Source organism: Delphinapterus leucas, chromosome 1 (assembly GCF_059928025.1).
Source record: "Delphinapterus leucas isolate spDelLeu-1000000601 "Yukka" chromosome 1, BTC_Dleu_Yukka2, whole genome shotgun sequence".
NCBI classification, from domain to species: domain Eukaryota; kingdom Metazoa; phylum Chordata; class Mammalia; order Artiodactyla; family Monodontidae; genus Delphinapterus; species Delphinapterus leucas.
Genome location: NC_143129.1, coordinates 81,395,652 through 81,415,044, shown reverse-complemented (window position 1 = coordinate 81,415,044; position 19,393 = coordinate 81,395,652). Strand labels below are relative to the sequence as shown.

Sequence of the window (19,393 nt, the reverse complement as noted above, 5' to 3'; positions counted from 1 at the left end):
GTAATACAATAGTATTAATCAAGTGTTGAGTGAGTTTGATGTTTCTCACATTATGGCTTTAATAAACTAGACAGAGATGCTGTTGCTCTCTGGCTTAATTTTATAATCATCTGTTGCTGACGTTCTTAACTACACTAGGCTTGAAATACGTGTCCTGTTGTTTTTAGGAGGTTAAGACAAAAGGCCAAAGCAGTAGTAGGGGTAAAACTAGCTCTGGCTTAATTTTCTCTTCATTATTTTGTTGAAATAGGCTTGTAAGACGTGAAAGTATTGAAGGCTTAGCTTATTTTCCACAAAGATATGGGAGGTGAAGGAAAAAGGGTGTGTTTTATCCATTAAACAATTTTGTACTGCAGATATGTGTAGAGATTCATCTATTAGGATCTTCATAACAACATTGTCAATAACAGCAAAAAAAAAAATTCAGAGTAATCTAAAAGTAGAATAGGGGCTGTTTCACTCTGATGATGGACTATTTTACATTTATAAATGAGGATATTATATAATTTTATTTTAAAATCAACTTTATTGAGGTTTAATTTACATACAGTCAAATGCACACATTTTGAGAGTTTTAAATCTGAGAAAAGTATAGATCCATTTAACTACCACCCCAATCAAGATATAGAGCACATATATTACTTCAGAAAGCTTCCTTGTGTCTGTTGTACCCCCTACCCCCGCCCCCTCCCTGACAGACAACCACTGATCTGATAATTATCACTATAGCATAGTTTTGTCTATTCGGAACTTCAAATAAATGAAATCAAATCAAACAGACTCTTTTCTGCCTTCTTTGCTCAGTGTATTTTTGAGATTCATCCATATTGTGGGCATCAGTAGTTTGGTCCTTTTTATTGCTGAGCAATACTCTGTGGCATGAATGTGCCACAGTTTATCTGTTTACCTCTTGGTAGACGTTTGGCTGTTTTCAGTTTTGGACTATGATGAATAAAGCTTCAATGAACATTCAACTATAATTGTTTGTATGGACATGTTTTCATTTCTCTTGGGTAGATACGTAGGAGTGGAATTGCTAGGTCATATAGTAAATGTGTTTATGTTTCACATTATAAGAAACTGCCGGATTGTTTTTGCTTTATGCTCCCATCAGCAATGCATGAGAATTCCATCTCTTCCACATCCTTGGCAAAACTTTTTTTATTTTAACCTTTCTGTGAACATGTAGCCATTGTGTTTTAACCTACAGAATTGAGAAGTGTCTCCTACTGCTTGCAGTTATAGGACTTTATTGTCTGTTTATTACAGGCTGCCTCTGGGGGACTTTAATTACTTTCCTGCGTGTCACAGGGGGTCAAAATAATATTCTGCTTACCACATAGAATGGCTCCTTGCTGTGGCACGTATAGTGATTGGCTGTGTCATACTTCCATCCATACCTAGTTTCATTATATACAGGTTCCTTCATAAACAGTATACAAATCCTGACTATTTAGAACTTTTTTTTCCCTGCTTTTTTGGGAGTGTTTATATTAGCTTTGCAGTTTCCTTAGCTGGCTAACTTTAGTTGAATAAAAGTCTTACTTAAAGCCACTGCCGTTAGCTAGCTAAAGGCCTCTCCAGTGGGGTCAAATTTTGGTCTTATGTAAAAAATGAGGGGCATTTTCTTAAAATTATCAAGTGTATCTTTACAGTGCTGAAGACACAAAGTAATTGGGTATCATCTAGATGTGTAAGGAAACTAAATTTTGGTCTTAGTTGTGGATGGTTGGATTTTTTGGTTGCCTTCTTTTTTCCCTCAACATTTAATTTATTTTTTAAATTAATTAATTTTATTTATTTATTTTTGGCTGCGTTGGGTCTTCCTTGCTGCGTGCGTGCTTTCTGTAGGTGTGGCGAGCGCGGGCTACTCTTCGTTGCGGTGCGTGCACTTCTCATTGCGTTGGCTTTTCTTGTTGCGGAGTATGGACTCTAGGCACGCGGGCTTCCGTAGTTGTGGCTCGCGGGCTCTGGAGTGCAGGCTCAGTAGTTGTGGCGCATGGGCTTCGTTGCTCCAGGGCATGTGAGAACTTCCCGGACCAGGGCTTGAACCCTTGTCCCCTGCGTTGGCAGGCGGATTCTTAACCACTGCGCCACCAGGGAAACCCTCTCCACATTTTATTTTGAAAAATTTCAAACATACAGAAAAGTTGAAGGAATTGCATGAGAATACCCGTTTACCACCTAGATTCTATAATTAACATTTTACTGTATTTGTTTAATCACATATCTGTTGAAAATTTTTGATGGTGTGTTTAAGCCTTTCTTTGTAGAAAAAGCATTGATGGGTAGAACTTACTGGGCAGTAGTTACTTTTGTGTGGTATAGGACTTAGTGGTTCTCTGATGCGGTAGTTCTCTTTTGAAGTTGACTATCTTGTGTTTCCTATTATCATTGGTTGAGAGCTCAGTCATTTATTTTCAAATGAATTCCATCCAGATTATGTTACAAAGACAAAAGAAAAGCAAGGGAAATTGGTCGTAGAAAGGGTTTGTTTGTATCATCAGGAGGCCAAAATACTGCCAACCTGCTTGCCCAGCTGATAGAAATGCTGTCACATGAATAACTACCTTTTATTGAGTGATTACTGTATTCTAGAGCTTTATCTCATTTGGGGTCTTACAACAACTCTGTTATATTATTAGCCCCATTTTATGAGTTAAGAAATTGAGGCTTAATGAGATTGAATCATTTGCCAAATGTCTCATCTCTTAAATGGCACAACTGGTATTCAGACGGAAGTCTCTCTGACTCCAAAACCCATGCTTTGAACCAGAAGTCTTTAGTGCTGAAAGTTCCCTTTCTGCAGGATTTATAGTTTACATTCATTTTTGTCTTCAGAATCGGCCAAATTGGGCCACACCTAATATGAGTCTGGTATAGTAGCATTCTTGTGGAAAAGGGGATATCATATAAACATTTTTATGACTATGAAGGGCTCTTAATTCTTGAGGAGGGAGGGCCCTTTTTGAAATCAGGCATCCTGGGGTTTTTACTGACCTATTTCATTCTCTGAAGAATTAAGGAATTTCCAGCTTGTATTAAATTGTGGAATGTATAGAATTCTTTCTATAGTTGAACCAGATAAGTATTAGCAAGTGTGTTTAGAATATGACACTGGTAGTTCTTTCCTGTTTTTTTGTTTTTGTTGTTGTTTTGGGTTTTTTTAAGAGGGTTCTTGGGATGATAGCCAATTTGAAGCTTGGTCTTACTATTAAAGAAATGAAACCTAAGCAAGCTTCCTTGCTCCCTGCCTGCTTTTGGAGTAAGCCTCACTTAAGTTTGCCAATTTTCAGGGCTTATTTCTGTGAGTGACCCAAGGAACAGTGTATTCTAACTTGAAAACTGAATGGGTGGAGGTATGCATTGAAAACAATAGTTTTTAACCTTTCTGGAGATTACATACTCCTTTTTTGAAGCTGATGAAAGCTGTGGGCCCTCTTCCCAGAAAACAATGCATATATGTAGACAAATATAATTTTACATACAAATTCTGTAGGGGTTCACTGACCGCCGCCCGCCCCCAAGCCTATCGACAGAGTAGTCCAGATTAAAAATCCTTTAAAATTAGGAAAAATTAGGGAGCTGAAAAATAAGATTTGAGCATCAGTTCTTAAACTTTTTTCACAAATGCTTATCTCATAAAATTGATTATACTAACATAAAAATCATGTTTTAGTATCCAAGATATTTACTTCAGTCTCTACAGTATTAGTTTTCCTCACTTTGTTAAAAAAAAAAATTAACAAGGATATTCGTGAGTTAAGCTAAGATTCCTAGGGATAGATCAAATTCTCTCTGTTGATTTTTAACTTTTGCCTTTTCCATTTTATTTCTTCTACCATCAAAATATTTTCCCAGAACTAGTAATTAGGTCAAAGATTCAGATGAAATGCTTTACCAATCCCCAACTTTAGGTTTACATTTATTCTTTAACCAAAATCTCTTCATAACCCATAGGTACATAGTACTTCTTTCCTTAATATACTTTCTGATATGAGTGTTCAGGCATTGATCTTGGCAAGTTACATGTTTTATTACATTAATCTTCACAACGACTCTGTTAGGGACTTATTATTGTCTCTCTTTTATAGACGTGGAAAGCAATGCTGAGAAAGGTTAAATGACTTAAGACCAGCTCTGGCAGGGCCAGGATTTGAACCCATGTAGATCTAGCTCCAGAGCCCATTTTCTTCTGTTTTACCATCCTGCTCTATGATCAAAGAACTGACCACTTTTTCTGGCCACTGGTCTGACCTGATCTGAATTTTAAAAGCTCAAATTTCCATCAGTGGAGGGAGCTCTTTATTTTCTTCTATAGCTAGCCAGTTGTAAAATTGCTGTAGTGTGTGTGTGTGTGTGTGTGTGTGTGTATTTAAGTTAGATTTTAGGTTGTGAAATGTCAAGAGCACTGAATTTACTGGCTAGATTGTTAAACCTAGAATAAGGAAGGAGGCTTAGCTGGATGATCTCCTGCCTGTTCTGTTTATATAAATGGATGTTTCAGATACCATACTCTGACAGACAATTCCAGTGATTGAAAAGTTTGTGGAAGGCTTGTTACTAAACCTAGCATCATTTGCAGGAAGGAAAAACCCTAATGGTTTGGAACAAGAGTGAAAAAGAGTTTAAAGGGTAGATAAGCTTTTATGAAATTGACTAAAGGCCAGGTGTGTATTTCCTAACCCTCTTGGGATAGCCATGGGGGGAACCTCCAGGTCAGCTAGCTGCCTAGTAGTTTTTGCTGAGATAACGGGTGGGGGTCAGCATTCTGGGAAGGTAGTTCAGTTTGCTGAGTGAGTTTTGTGAGACTCAGCATCTTTCTTGACAAAATTATTGTTCTTCCAAACCTTGTACTTTTCCTAGTTTCAGCCTTTTTATACACAGTGGAACAGGAAGGAGAATGCGTAGGTTGATTTACTGTATAAACTTACCGGTACATTTTTTAGTTTGAACTGATTACACAGGGCTTTAAGTGAGATAGCACAGAACAGAAAAAAAAGTAGATACTAATTGAAGTGATTGGGAGAACAAAGGAAGTTGGGTCAGATAATAAAATTTTAGAGAGTTTATCTCCTTGCCTTTTTAAAAACTGAGTGATAGAGGAAACTAGTGTGTATGAAGATATATATCATTTAATTCCCAAGGTGATGAAACTTGGTATAAAGGAAAATTAAGTTGACCGATTTTAAGATATGGGGAGAAATCAGATACAAATGTAAAAGAACTATCTTAAGTCATACTTTTTGGGTCTTTACAAATTAAGGGAGCATATTTTGTGAAAAATTTCTTTTGACAGAATTCCGAATTCTAAGAAATTTAAAAAGGACAAAGAACAGTTCAAATGGCAGGATTGTTAAAAGCCACTTTATTGTATTGTATACGTGCTTAGTTAGGATGAGGAAATTGGCTTTAAAAGCTTTGTTCCCTCATCAGCTTCACCCTCCTTCCCTTGTGTTTTCCTGAGGCTGTGTGCGAGGTTTTAGCATAGAGGAAGGGTAGGTCCTTTCACCTGTTGCCATTTTTTCCCCCTGCCATAAGTTCACACACACTTTTTCACATTATGATTTGTAAAAACATAAACAGCTTTTCTGGAACCAAACTGATCTTTTTATTTTGTGGTTCATACTTCATGACACTGGAGTGGGGGCAGGAGGGTGGAGCTATAAGGTGTTTGGACCCTTCTGGTTTATGGGATTGTCTTTTTCCCTTTTTCCCCTTAGGAACGGCGTGAATGTTGAGGGGGCGACACACAAGCAGGTGGTGGACCTGATCCGAGCAGGCGAGAAGGAATTGATCTTGACAGTGTTATCTGTACCTCCTCATGAGGCAGATAACCTAGATCCCAGTGACGACTCGTTGGGACAGTCATTTTATGATTACACAGAAAAGCAAGCAGTGCCCATATCGGTCCCCACATACAAACATGTGGAGCAGAATGGTGAGAAGTTTGTGGTGAGTGTCAGCCCAACTCCATCCTCAAACACCCAGCTTTTGTTTCTCCCAATCTTATCATTTATGATATATATTAGAGCACTAGGATAAATGACTGCCACCTAGGTCAGTTTGCCTACCAGGAATATGGGTTTACACATAAATAAAAGACACTGGCCCTGATTTATTGCAGGGAGTGAACTACAGTAATGGAAGAAGAGGCATATTTCTGCTTAAGTATAACTCCATTTTATTCTAGACAGTTTTAAGTTTGGATTTGGGCCTTTTGCAATCATGTGTGAGTTTATTTTGTTTGTTCTTTTATTGGTTGTCATATCTCTTTGCTAATAGCAGTCTCTCACTGTTGACTCTGTAGAGTTATAGAGCAAGATTAATTTTAAAGTGTGGTGTGTCTTCCAAAACATTTGCGTAATACAGAGTTTGTCCATGTCAGAACCTACAAGTGCCCTATACCCCACTTCACATCTTGTTCTTTTTCATTTTCTTTGGAGATATCTGTGTGAATGATTAATTCTGGTTTTCTCCAAGGTCCTCATTATATTCTGCATGCAATTCACATGGGCTATTTTATACATTTCCAGTTTCTTGCTGTTGTAGATATGCAGGAAAGCCCATCTTGAATTCTGGATGATGTGTGCCAGCCCCTTTCCCAAATGCCTTTGTTTGTTCTTTAAAACCTAATTACAACTGATAGCCCAATCTGCTTAATTTTTCCCTTGGTTGCAATATTCTTTATTTGCCTTTGATTATTTTGGGAGTGATGGTATAATGAGAAATTCATTAAGCTTTGTGGAAAATGCAGTGCATTCTGTAGGTATTGGCAAACAGACTACATGTGTTTAAAGCTGATCTGCTGTTTAATGTTACAGTCTCTGAAACTGAGATTTGTCCCCTGTATAGGAATGAGCTACTAGATATTTATGGTAAATTCTTTTTAATGGGGAGATGAGAAAAGCAAGCAAGGAAGCCTGAAAAGTTCCAGAAGGATCAAATAATGTTTGACTGCATCTGTAATTTAGCTGGAGATGATAGCATGTAGGTTTTATGTCAGTCTGGTCTATGTATTCTCCGAACCATACACACAAAATTTAGAGTTTTGTGTTTCAGAGGTGCTATACTTTTTTTTAACCATTTTTAAAATTGAAGTATAGTTAATTTACAATGTTGTGTTAGTTTCAGGTGTACAGCAAAGTGATTCAGTTATACATACACATATATATCTATTCTTTTTCAGATTCTTTTCCATTATAGGTTATTACAGGATAGTTCCCTGTGTTTCCCAAGTAGGTCCTTGTTATTTATCTGTTTTATATATAGTAGTGTATATATGTTAATCCCAAACTCCTGATTTATCTCCCCCACCCCAACCTCGTGCCCCACTATCCCCTTTGTTAACCATAAGTTTGTTTTCTGTGTCTGTGAGTCTGTTTCTGTTTTGTAGATAAATTCATTTGTATCATTTTTTTTAGATTCTGCATATAAGTGGTATCATATAATATTTGTCTTTTTCTGTCTGACTTACTTCACTTAGTATGATAATCTATAGGTCCATCCATGTTGCTGCAAATGGCATTATTTCATTCTTTTTTATGGCTGAGTAATATTCCATTCTGTATATGTAGCACGTCTTCTTTATCCATTCATCTGTCATTGGACACTTAGGTTGCTTCCATGTCTTGGCTGTTGTACATAGTGCTTCTATGAACATTGGTGTGCACGTATCCTTTCAAATTAGAGTTTTTCTCCCGATATATGCCCACGAGTGGATTGCTGTGTCATATGATAACTCTATTTTTAATTTTTTAAGGAACCTCCATACTGTTTTTCATAGCGGTGGCACCAGTTTACATTCCCACCAACAGTGTAGGAAGGTTCCTTTTTCTCCACACCCTCTCCAGCGTTTATTATTTGTAGATTTTTTTTAATGGTGGCCATTTTGACTGGTGTGAGGTCATACCTCATTATAGTTTTGATTTGCATTTCTCTCATAATTAGCAATGTTGAGCATCTTTTCATGTGCCTCTATGTCTTCTTTGGAGAAATGTCTATTTAAGTCTTCTGCCCATTTTTTGATAGGGTTGTTTGGGGTTTTTTTGATATTAAGCTGTATGAACTGTTTGTATATTTTGGAAGTTAATCCCTCATCGGTAGCATCATTTGCAAATATTTTCTCCCAGTTCGTAGGTTGTCTTTTCATTTTGTTTATGATTTCCTTTGCTGTGCAAAAGCTTTTAAGTTTAGTTAGGTCCCATTTGTTTATTTTTGTTTTTACTTCCATTACTCTAGAAGATGCATCCAAAAAAATATTGCTATGATTTTGTTTTGTCAAAGAGTGTTCTGCCTATGTTTTCCTCTAGGAGTTTTATAGTATCTGGTCTTACATTTAGGTCTTTAATCCATTTTGAGTTTATTTTTGTATCTGGTGTTAGAGAATGTTCTAATTCATTCTTTTACACGTAGCTGTCCAGTTTCCCCAGCACCACTTATTGAAGAGACTGCCTTTTCTCCATTGTATATTTTTGCCTCATTTGTCATAGATTAATTGATCATAAGTGTGTGGGTTTTTTCCTGAGCTTTCTATCCTGTTCCATTGATCTATATGTCTGTTTTTGTGCCAGTACTACACTGTTTTGATTACTGTAGCTTTGTAGTACAGCCTGAAGCCAGGGAGCATGATTCCTCTAGCTCCATTCTTCTTTCTCAAGATTGTTTTGGCTATTTAAGGTGTTTTGTGTTTCCATACAAATAAAAAATTTTTTTGTTCTAGTTTTGTGAAAAATGCCACTGGTAATTTGATAGGGATTGTGTTGAATCTGTATATTGCCTTGGGTAGTCATGGTAATTTTAACAATATTGATTATTTCAATCCAAGAACATGGTATATTTTTCCATCTGTTTGTGTCATCTTCAGTTTCTGTTATCAGTGTCTTATAGTTTTTGTAATACAAATCTTTTGCCTCCTTAGCTAGGTTTATTCCTAAGTATTTTATTCTTTTTGATATGATGGTAAATGGGATTGTTTCCTTAATTTCTCTTTCTGATATTTCATTTTTAGTGTATAGAAATGCAACAGATTTCTGTATATTAATTTTGCATCCAGCAACTTTACTGAATTCATTGATGAGCTCTAGTAGTTTTCTGGTAGCATCTTTAGGATTTTCTATGTCTAGCATCATGTCATTTGCAAACAGTGACAGTTCTGTTTCTTCTTTTCCAATTTGGATTCCTTTTATTTCTTTTTGTCTCTGATTGCTGTGGCTAGGGCTTCCAAAACTGTGTTGAATAAAAGTGGTGAGAGTGGGCATCCTTGTCTTGTTCCTGATCTTAGAGGAAATGCTTTCAGCTTTTCATCATTGAGTATGGTGTTAGCTGTGGGTTTGTCATATATGACCTTTATTTTATTTTAAAATTTATTTATTTAATTTATTTATTTTGGGCTACATTGGGGCTTCGTTGCTGCGCGCAGGCTTTTCTCTAGTTGCGGTGAGTGGGGGCTACTGTTCATTGCGGTGTGTGCGCTTCTCATCATGGTGGCTTCTCTTCTTTCTTGTTGCCGAGCACGGGACCACGGGCTTCAGTAGTTGTGGCACGCGGGCTCAGTAGTCGTGGCTCGAGGGCTGTAGAGTGCAGGCTCAGTAGTTGTGGTGCATGGGCTTAGTTGCTCCACGGCATGTGGGATCTTCCTGGACCAGGGATAGAACCCGTGTCTTCTACATTGGCAGGCAGATTCTTAACCACTGCGCCACCAGGGAAGTCCCTATATGACCTTTATTATGTTGAAGTATGTTTCCTCTGTGTCCACTTTCTGAAGAGATTTTATCATAAATGGATGTTGAATTTTATCAAAAGCTTTTTCTGCATCTATTGAGATGATCATATGGTTTTATTCTTCAGTTTGTTAGTGTGGTGTATCACGTTGATTTGTAGATGTTGAAGAATACTTGCATCCCTGGAATAAATCCCACTTGGTCATGGTGTATGACCCTTTTAACGTATTGTTGGAGTCGGTTTGCTAGTATTTCTTTTAAATTAATTTATTATTTATTTTTGGCTGCATTGGGTCTTCGTTGCTGCGCAAGGGCTTTTCTCTAGTTGTGGCGAGCGGGGGCTACTCTTCATTGCGGTGTGCGGGCTTCTCATTGCAGTGGCTTCTCTTGTTGCGGAGCATGGGCTGTAGGCCTGTGGGCTTCAGTAGTTGTGGCATGCAGGCTCAGTAGTTGTGGCTCGCAGGCTCTAGAGCACAGGCTCAGTAGGTGTGGTGCACAGGCTTAGTTGCTTTGAGGCATGTGGATCTTCCCGCACCAGGGCTCGAACCCGTGTCCTCTGCGTTGGCAGGCAGTTCCTTAACCACTTTGCCACCAGGAAAGTCCCAGTTTGCTAGTATTTTGTTGAGGATTTTTGTATCTATGTTCATCAGTGATACTGGCCTGTAATTTTCCTTTTTTGTGATATCTTTGTTTGGTTTTGGTATCAGGGTGATGGTGGCCTCATAGAATGAGTTAGTAAGTGTTCGTTCCTCTGCAATTTTTTAGAATAGTTTCAGAAGGATAGGTGTTAACTCTTCTTTAGATGTTAGTAGAATTCACCTGTGAAGCCATCTGGTCTTGGACTTTTGTTTGTTGGGAGTTTTTAAATTACTGATTCAATTTCAGTACTGGTAATTGGTCTCTTTATATTTTCTATTTCTTCCTGCTTCAGTCTTGGGAGATTGTACCATTCTAAGAATATGTCCATTTCTTCTAGGTTGTCCATTTTATGGATGTATAGTTTCTCGTAGTAGTCTCTTATGATCCTTTGTAGAGGTGCTATACTTTTAATCATAAGACAAGTAAGAAGTAGAAATCAAGATTGGGCCCTAAAAATGGAGCAGCTTGGATATTGAGACCTTTGGGGAATTACCTAAGACCTCGAGAGGCTCTGTAGACTTAGAAAAGGAATGAAACTACGAATTGTCCTTTTTTTAAAAATCAACTTTATTGAGCATAATTTACTAACATTAACATTCACCCATGTTAAATGTCTAGTTTCATGAGTTTTAATTAAAGCACATAGTTTTATAATCACCACAATCAAGATATAGAACATTTTCATTGTCCCAGGAAGTTCCCTCATGCCCCTTTGTAGTCAGTCCTCTTTCCCTTCCACTGCCTCTGTCAACCACTGATCACCTTTCTGTTACTGTATTTTGCCTTTTTTAGAATGTCAAATAAATGGAAGCATACAATATGTAGTCTTTCATGTCTAGCTTTGTTCACTTAGTGTAGTCCTTTAAGATTGATACATGAGGGCTTCCCTGGTGGCGCAGTGGTTGAGAGTCCGCCTGCCAATGCAGGGGACACGGGTTCGTGCCCCGGTCCGGGAAGATCCCACATGCCGCAGAGTGGCTGGGCCTGTGCGCCATGGCCGCTGAGCCTGCACGTCCGGAGCCTGTGCTCCGCAACGGGAGAGGCCACAACAGTGAGAGGCCCGCGTACCGAAAAAAAAAAAAAAAAAAAAAAAGATTGATACATGTTGTTGCATATATCAATAGTTTATTCCTTTTTAATTACTGATAGTATTCCATTAGATGGATTTACTACAGTTTATTTATCTGTTCGCTTGTTGTTGCCCATTTGTGTTGTTTCCAGTTTGGGGCTATTATTACTGAAGCTGCCATGAAATAACATTAATGTACAGGTCTTTATGTAGATTTATGTTTTCATTTCTCTTGAGTACATACGCAGCTAGAAGTGGAATTGCAGGGTCAAATGAGAAATTGTCAAACTGTTTTCCAAAGAGGCTGTACTGTTTTTGTATTCTCATCTGTAGTGGAGAGTTCCAGTTGCTCCATAACCTCTTGAACACTTGGTATTTTCAGTTTTTTAAATTCTAGCCATTCTAGTGAGTATAGTGGTGTTTCATTCTGATTTTAATTTTGCATTTGCCTAATGACTCATGATGAGTGTATTTTCATGTGCTTAATGGCTTTTCTTATATCTTCATTGTTAAAGTATCTGCTCTGCTCTTGCCCATTTAAAAAATTGGGCTGGGGCTTCCCTGGTGGTGCAGTGGTTGAGAGTCCGCCTGCTGATGCAGGGGACACGGTTCGTGCCCCGGTCCGGGAAGATCCCACATGCCGCGGAGCGGCTGGGCCTGTGAGCCATGGCCGCTGAGCCTGCGTGTCTGGATCCTGCGCAAAAGGGCTGTTTGTCTTATTTTGTTTTAAGTGTTATTTATGTATACTGTATATAAGTCTTTTATCAGATAAATGCTTTGTAAAATATTTCTCCCAGTCTGAGGCTTGCCTTTTTATTTTATTTTTAACAGTGTCTTTCAAAAAAACAAGTTTTAAACTCTGATGAAGTGTAGTTTGTCAATTTCTTTCTTTTATGAATAACGCTTTTTGTGTTCTAAGAAATCTGCCTACCTCAAGAACACAAATTTTTATGTTTTCTTCTAAAAGTTTTATAGTTTTAGCTTTCTGATTTTGTAATAACTTTATTTCGAGGTATGATTCACATACCATAAATTCACCCATTTAAAGTGTACAATTCAGTGGTTCTTAATACGCTCACAGAATTGTGCAACTATCACCACAATTTTAGAACATTTCCATCATCTCAGAAAGAAACTCTAGGGGCTTCCCTGGTGGCGCAGTGGTTGAGAATCTGCCTGCCAATGCAGGGGACACAGGTTTGAGCCCTGGTTTTGGAGAATCCCACATGCCGTGGAGCAGCTAGGTCCGTGAGCCACAGCTACTGAGCCTGTGCGTCTGGAGCCTGTGCTCTGCAACGAGAGGCCGCGACAGTGAGAGTCCCGCGCACCGCCATGAAGAGTGGCCCCCGCTCACCGCAACTGGAGAAAGCCCTCTCACAGAAACGAAGACCCAACATAGCCATAAATAAATAAATAAATTTATTTAAAAAAAAAAAAAAAAAAAGAAACTCTGTACCCTTTAGCCATCATTCTCCAAACCTCCTATCCCCTCTAGTCCTAGGCAACCACTAATCTACTTCCCATCTCTATAGATTTGCCTATTCTGGATGTTTCATATAAGTGAAGCCATATGTATTTTCAAGGTTTATCCATGTTGTAGCATGTATCAGCCAAATGACACTCCATTGTATGAATATAGCACATTTAATTTATCTGTTCTTCAATTGATGGACATTTGGGGTTCTTTATATTTTTTGCCTCTTGTGTATATTGCTGGTATGAGCATGTGTGTACGAGTTTTTGTGTGGACTCCTGTTTTCATTTCTCTTGGAAAGAAATACTTAGGAGTAGAATTGCTGGGTCATGTGGTAACTCTTACGTTTAACCTTTTGAGGAAATGCCAAACTGTTTTCCAAAGTGGCCGCATCATAGTTTTATTCTTACGTTTAGGTCTGTGATCCATTTTGAGTTGCCAAACTGTTTTCCAAAGTGGCCGCATCATAGTTTTATTCTTATGTTTAGGTCTGTGATCCATTTTGAGTTGATGGTTGTATATTGTATGATATAAGGGTCAAGGTTATTTTTTTCCCCCATATGGGTATCTAGTTTTAGCAACTTGTGTTGAAAAGAATATTCTTTCCGCACTGAAGTACCTTGACATTATTGTTGAAGATCAGTTGAACATATATGTGTGGTTTTATTTCTGTATACTGTTCTGTTCCATTGAGTGTATGTCTGAACATTTTAATATTTATGTCATTTTGATGTTGTTCTCTTTTTAGTGTCTTTTTCATTGGGAATGGGTCATATCTTCTTGGTTCTTTGTACAGTGAGTAATTTTAGATTGTATCCTGGGTATCGTGAATGTTGCATTGTGTAGACTCTGGATTCTGTGATATTCCTCTGAGGAATATTGATGTATTTGTTTTACTTGGCAGTTAACTGTAAGCTGTGTCAGCTGCTGTGAGTTGCACTTCAAGTCTCATTTCAATTCTTTCAGCTTTTGCTGTGCTACTTTTGAGTCTGTCTTGCATATATATCTTTTAGGGAGGGATCAGCCTGAGATGTGTGTGATGTTCGTTCATGGAATTAAGGCATCCCCTTTTCTGGTTCTGTCTCTTTTGGGATTCTCTACTCATTTTGGTGGCATCCATGATTGCCCAGAACCTTTCTCTCTTTCCTCTGGCCAGAAAGATGTCACAGTTTTCCTTGGAGTTTTAGTTGCTTAAGTTATGCTAATTTGTGACTGATGCCCACTATCAGGGCAAAATCCCCTAAAAGCAGGAAACTCCCCAACTCTGTCAATTGCTTCATGTTTTGACTCCCCTTTACAATTTTAGTGTACCATTCAGAATCCTCAGGTTATTGGTTTTTGTATTTTTCCAGAGCTTTTAGTTGTTCACTGGGAGGGTTGGTATATAGAGAGTTTACCTGAAGCAGAATCTTCAGTTCTATCCATTTTTTCTTTATGTATAATGAAGTCATTATGTCTCCTTGATGAATTGACACCTTAAACATCTCTTGCATTGTTCTTTGTTCTGAAGTCTCTCTCTAATATTAACATATAGCCACTAATAGCCACTTCAGCTTTCTTTTGGTTATTGTTTTCATTGGATATCTTTTCCATTCTTTTACTTTTAACCTATCTGTATAATTATACTTAAAATGGGTTTCTTGTAGACACCATATAGTTGTGTCTTGCTTTTTTTGTGCAATCTGGCAATCTTGGTCTTTTACTTGGAGTGTATAGTCTGCATACTTAGTATAATTATTTTATTTATTTATTTTTAAATTAATTAATTTATTTTTGGCTGCATGGGGTCTTCTTTGCTGTGCGCGGGCTTTCTCTAGTTGTGGTGAGCAGGGGCTACTCTTCGTTGTGGTGTGCGGGCTTCTCATTGTGGTGGCTTCTCTTGTTGTGGAGCACAGGCTCTAGGTGCGTGGGCTTCAGTAGTTGTGGCTCGCAGACTCTAGAGTGCAGGCTCAGTAGTTGTGGCACATGGGTTCAGTAGCTGTGGCTCGCGGGCTCTAGAGCGCAGGCTCAGTAGTTGTGGCGCACGGGCTTAGTTGCTCCGCAGCATGTGGGATCTTCCCGGACCAGGGCTCGAACCCGTGTCTCCTGCGTTGGTAGGCGGATTCTTAACCACTGTGCCACCAGGGAAGTCCCAGTATAATTATTGATGTAGTTAGATTTAAATCTACCATATTCTTTATTATCTATATCTCATGTGTTCTTTATTCCTTTTTTCCTCCTTTCTTGCCTTCATTTCGATTAATAGAGTATTTTTAATGATCCCATATTATCTCCATATAATTGTTTTATTTTGTTAGTGGTTGTTCTACATTTACAGGATACATCTTTTTAAGTATTATCTTCAAATAATACAATATTACTTCTCATTTAGTATAAGAATTTTATAGCAATACATTTCATTTCCACCTTCTATCCTTTGTGCTGTTGTTATACATTTTACTTCTATATGTACTATAAAGTCCATGATATTTTGTTGTTGTCTTTGCTTTAAATAATTAAAGAGGGGACTTCCCTGGTGGTCCACTGGGTAAGAATCTGCACTCCCAGTGCAGGGGGCCTGGATTCGATCCCTGGTCTGGGAACTAGATCCCACATGCATGCCACAACAAGGAGTCTGCATGCCGCAACTAAGAGTCCGCACGCTGCAACTAAGAGTCCACGTGCGGCAACTAAGAGTCCACGTGCTGCAACTAAGAGTCCACGTGCGGCAACTAAGAGTCTGCATGCTGTAACTAAGAAGCCCGCATACTGCAGCTAACGATCCCGCATGTGGCAACTAAACACGCCACAACGAAGATCCCGTGTGCCACAGCTAAGACCTGGCACAGCCTAAGTAAATAAATATTAAAAAAAAAATTAAAGAGATTGAAAATGAGAAGAGTTTCTTTATATTCAAGCACATATTTACCATTCCTGGTGTCCTTCATTCCTTTGTGTAACTGCAGTTTCCATCTGGTATCATATTGATTCTGCCTGAAGAATTTCCATTAATATTCTTGTAGTGTAGATCTGCTGGCAGTGAATTCTCTCAGCTTTTGTTGATCTGAAAAAGTCTTTATTTCACCCTTATTTTATTTTATTCTTTTTCGGAGTTTGTAAGTTGTGCTCTGACACCTTTTTAAAATGTGCAGTTATGTCAGGGACACAACTTGACCCAAACTAAGCCTGTGGTAAGAGCTGGGTTTAAAAGGGTCTAGTTTCATTTTCCCTTAGGAGGTTTTTATTTATTTATTTTAAAAATTTTATTGGGGCTTCCCTGGTGGCACAGTGGTTGAGAGTCCGCCTGCTGATGCAGGGGACACAGGTTCGTGCCCCGGTCTGGGAAGATCCCACATGCCGCGGAGCGGCTGGGCCCGTGAGCCATGACAGCTGAGCCTGCGTGTCCAGAGCCTGTGCTCCGCAACAGGAGAGGCCACAACAGTGAGAGGCCTGCGTACCGCAAAAAAAAAAAAAAAAAAAAAATTTATTGAAGTGTAGTTGATTTACAATGATGTGCCAGTTTCTGCTGTACAGCAAAGTGACACAGTTATACATACATATATCTATATATATATCTATATATACTCTTTTTCATATTCCTTTTTTCTTTTTAAATTTTTGAATTTTTATTTTTTTATACAGCAGATTTTTATTAGTCATCAATTTTATACACATCATTGTATACATGTCAATCCCAATCGCCCAATTCATCACACCACCATCCCCACCCCCCACCCCCCCGCTGCTTTCCCCCCTTGGTGTCCATATGTTTGTTCTCTACATCTGTGTCTCAATTTCTGCCCTGCAGACTGGTTCATCTGTACCATTTTTCTAGGTTCCACATATATGCGCTAATATATGATATTTGTTTTTTTCTTTCTGACTTACTTCACTCTGTATGACAGTCTCTAGATCCATCCACGTCTCAACAAATGACCCAATATCATTCCTTTTTAGAGCTGAGTAATATTCCATTGTATATATGTACCACATCTTCTTTATCCATTCGTCTGTCAATGGGCATTTAGGTTGCTTCCATGACCTAGCTATTTTAAACAGTGCTGCAATGAACATTGGGGTGCATGTGTCTTTCTGAATTATGGTTTTCTCTGGGTATATGCCCAGTAGTGGGATTGCTGGGTCATATGGTAATTCTATTTTTAGTTTTTTAAGGAACCTCCATACTGTTCTCCATAGTGGGTGTATCAATTTACATTCCCACCAACAGTGCAAGAGGTTCCCTTTTCTCCACACCCTTTCCAGCATTTATTGTTTGTAGATTTTCTGATGATGCCCATTCTAACTGGTGTGAGGTGATACCTCATTGTAGTTTGGATTTGCATTTCTCTAATAATTAGTGATGTTGAGGAGCTTTTCATGTGCTTCTTGGCCATCTGTATGTCTTCTTTGGAGAAATGTCTATTTAGGTCTTCTGCCCGTTTTTGGATTGGGTTGTTTGGTTTTTTAATATTGAGCTGCATGAGCTGTTTATATATTTTGGAGATTAATCCTTTGTCTGTTGATTCATTTGCAAATATTTTCTCCCATTCTGAGGGTTGTCTTTTCGTCTTGTTAATGGTTTCCTCTTTTTTTTTAAATTTAATTTATTTATTTATGGCTGTGTTGGGTCTTCGTTTCTGTGCGAGGGCTTTCTCCAGTTGCAGCAAGTGGGGGCCACTCTTCATGGCGGTGCACAGGCCTCTCACTGTCGAGGCCTCTCTTGTTGTGGAGCACAGGCTCCAGATGCGCAGGCTCAGTAACTGTGGCTCACGGGCCTAGTTGCTCCGTGGCATGTGGGATCTTCCCAGACCAGGGCTGGAACCCGTGTCCCCTGCATTGGCAGGCAGGTTCTCAACCACTGCGCCACCTGGGAAGCCCTGTGGTTTCCTTTGCTGTGCAAAAGCTTTGAAGTTTCATTAGGTCCCATTTGTTTATTTTTGTTTTTATTTCCATTACTCTAAGGAGGTGGATCAAAAAAGATCTTGCTGTGAGTTATGTCAAAGAGTGTTCTTCCTATGTTTTCCTCGAAGAGTTTTATAGTGTCTGGTCTTATGTTTAGGTCTCTAATCCATTTTGAGTTTATTTTCATGTATGGTGTTAGGGAGTGTTCTAATTTCATTCTTTTACATGTACCTGTCCAGTTTTCCCAGCACCACTTATTGAAGAGACTGTCTTTTCTCCATTGTATATCCTTGCCTCCTTTGTCATAGATTAGTTGACCATAGGTGCATGGGTTTATCTCTGGGCTTTCTATCTTGTTCCATTGATCTGTGTTTCTGTTTTTTGTGCCAGTACCATATTGTCTTGATTACTGTAGCTTTGTAGTATAGTCTGAAGTCAGGGAGTTGAATTCCTCCACCTCCGTTTTTTTCCCTCAAGACTGCTTTGGCTGTTCGGGGTCTTTTGTGTCTCCATACAAATTTTAAGATTTTTTGTTCTAGTTCCGTAAAAAATGCCATTGGTAATTTGATAGGGATTGCATTGAATCTGTAGATTGCTTTGGGTAGTATAGTCATTTTCTCAGTATTGATTCTTCCAGTCCAAGAACATGGTATATCTCTTCATCTGTTGGTATCATCTTTAATTTCTTTCATCAGTGTCTTATAGTTCTCTGCATACAGGTCTTTTGTCTCCCTTGGTAGGTTTATTCCTAGGTATTTTATTCTTTTTGTTGCAATGGTAAATGGGAGTGTTTCCTAAATTTCTCTTTTGGATTTTTCATCATTAGTGTATAGGAATGCAAGACATTTCTGTGCATTAATTTGTTTCCTGCAACTTTACCAAATTAATTGATTAGCTCTAGTAGTTTTCTGGTGGCATCTTTAGGATTCTCTATGTACAGTATCATGTCATTTGCAAACAGTGACAGTTTTACTTCTTCTTTTCCAATTTGTATTCCTTTTATTTCTTTTTCTTCTCTGATTGCCGTGGCTAGGACTTCCAAAACTATATTGAATAATAGTGGTGAGAGTGGACATCCTTGTCTTTTTCCTGATCTTAGAGGAAATGCTTTCAGTTTTTCACCATTGACAATGATGTTAGCTGTGGTTTGTCATATATGGCCTTTATTATGTTGAGGTAGGTTCTCTCTATGCCCACTTTCTGGAGAGTTTTTATCATAAACGGGTGTTGAATTTTGTCAAAAGCTTTTTCTGCATCTATTGAGGTGATCATATGGTTTTTACTTTTCACTTTGTTAATATGCTGTATCACATTGATTGATTTGCGTATATTGAAGAATCCTTGCCTCCCTGGGATAAATCCCACTTGATCATTGTGTATGATCCTTTTAATGTGTTATTGGATTCTCTTTGCTAGTATTTTGTTGAGGATTTTTGCATCTATATTCATCAGTGATAATTGGTCTGTAATTTTCTTTTTTTGCAGTATCTTTGTCTGGTTTTGGTATCAGAGTGATGGTGGTCTCATAGAATGAGTTTGGGAGTGTTCCTTCCTCTGCAATTTTTTGGAAGAGTTTGAGAAGGATGGGTATTAGCTTTTCTCTAAATG

The 19,393-nt window shown here is 38.4% G+C and overlaps 1 protein-coding gene across 3 annotated transcripts in view; it reads left to right on the top strand.

Moving 5' to 3' along the window:
• Positions 1–19,393, top strand: part of SNX27 (sorting nexin 27) — a 103,786-nt gene that overhangs the window by 35,129 nt on the left and 49,264 nt on the right. For 2 of the 3 annotated variants that reach the window (XM_089915448.1, XM_022564162.3), the window contains exon 2: positions 5,724–5,955. The exons of the other annotated variant lie outside the window; for it this stretch is intronic. In XM_089915448.1, the coding sequence (XP_089771574.1) occupies positions 5,724–5,955 (232 nt within the window). The remainder of the gene's footprint in view (positions 1–5,723; positions 5,956–19,393) is intronic. 3 annotated transcript variants of the gene reach the window in all.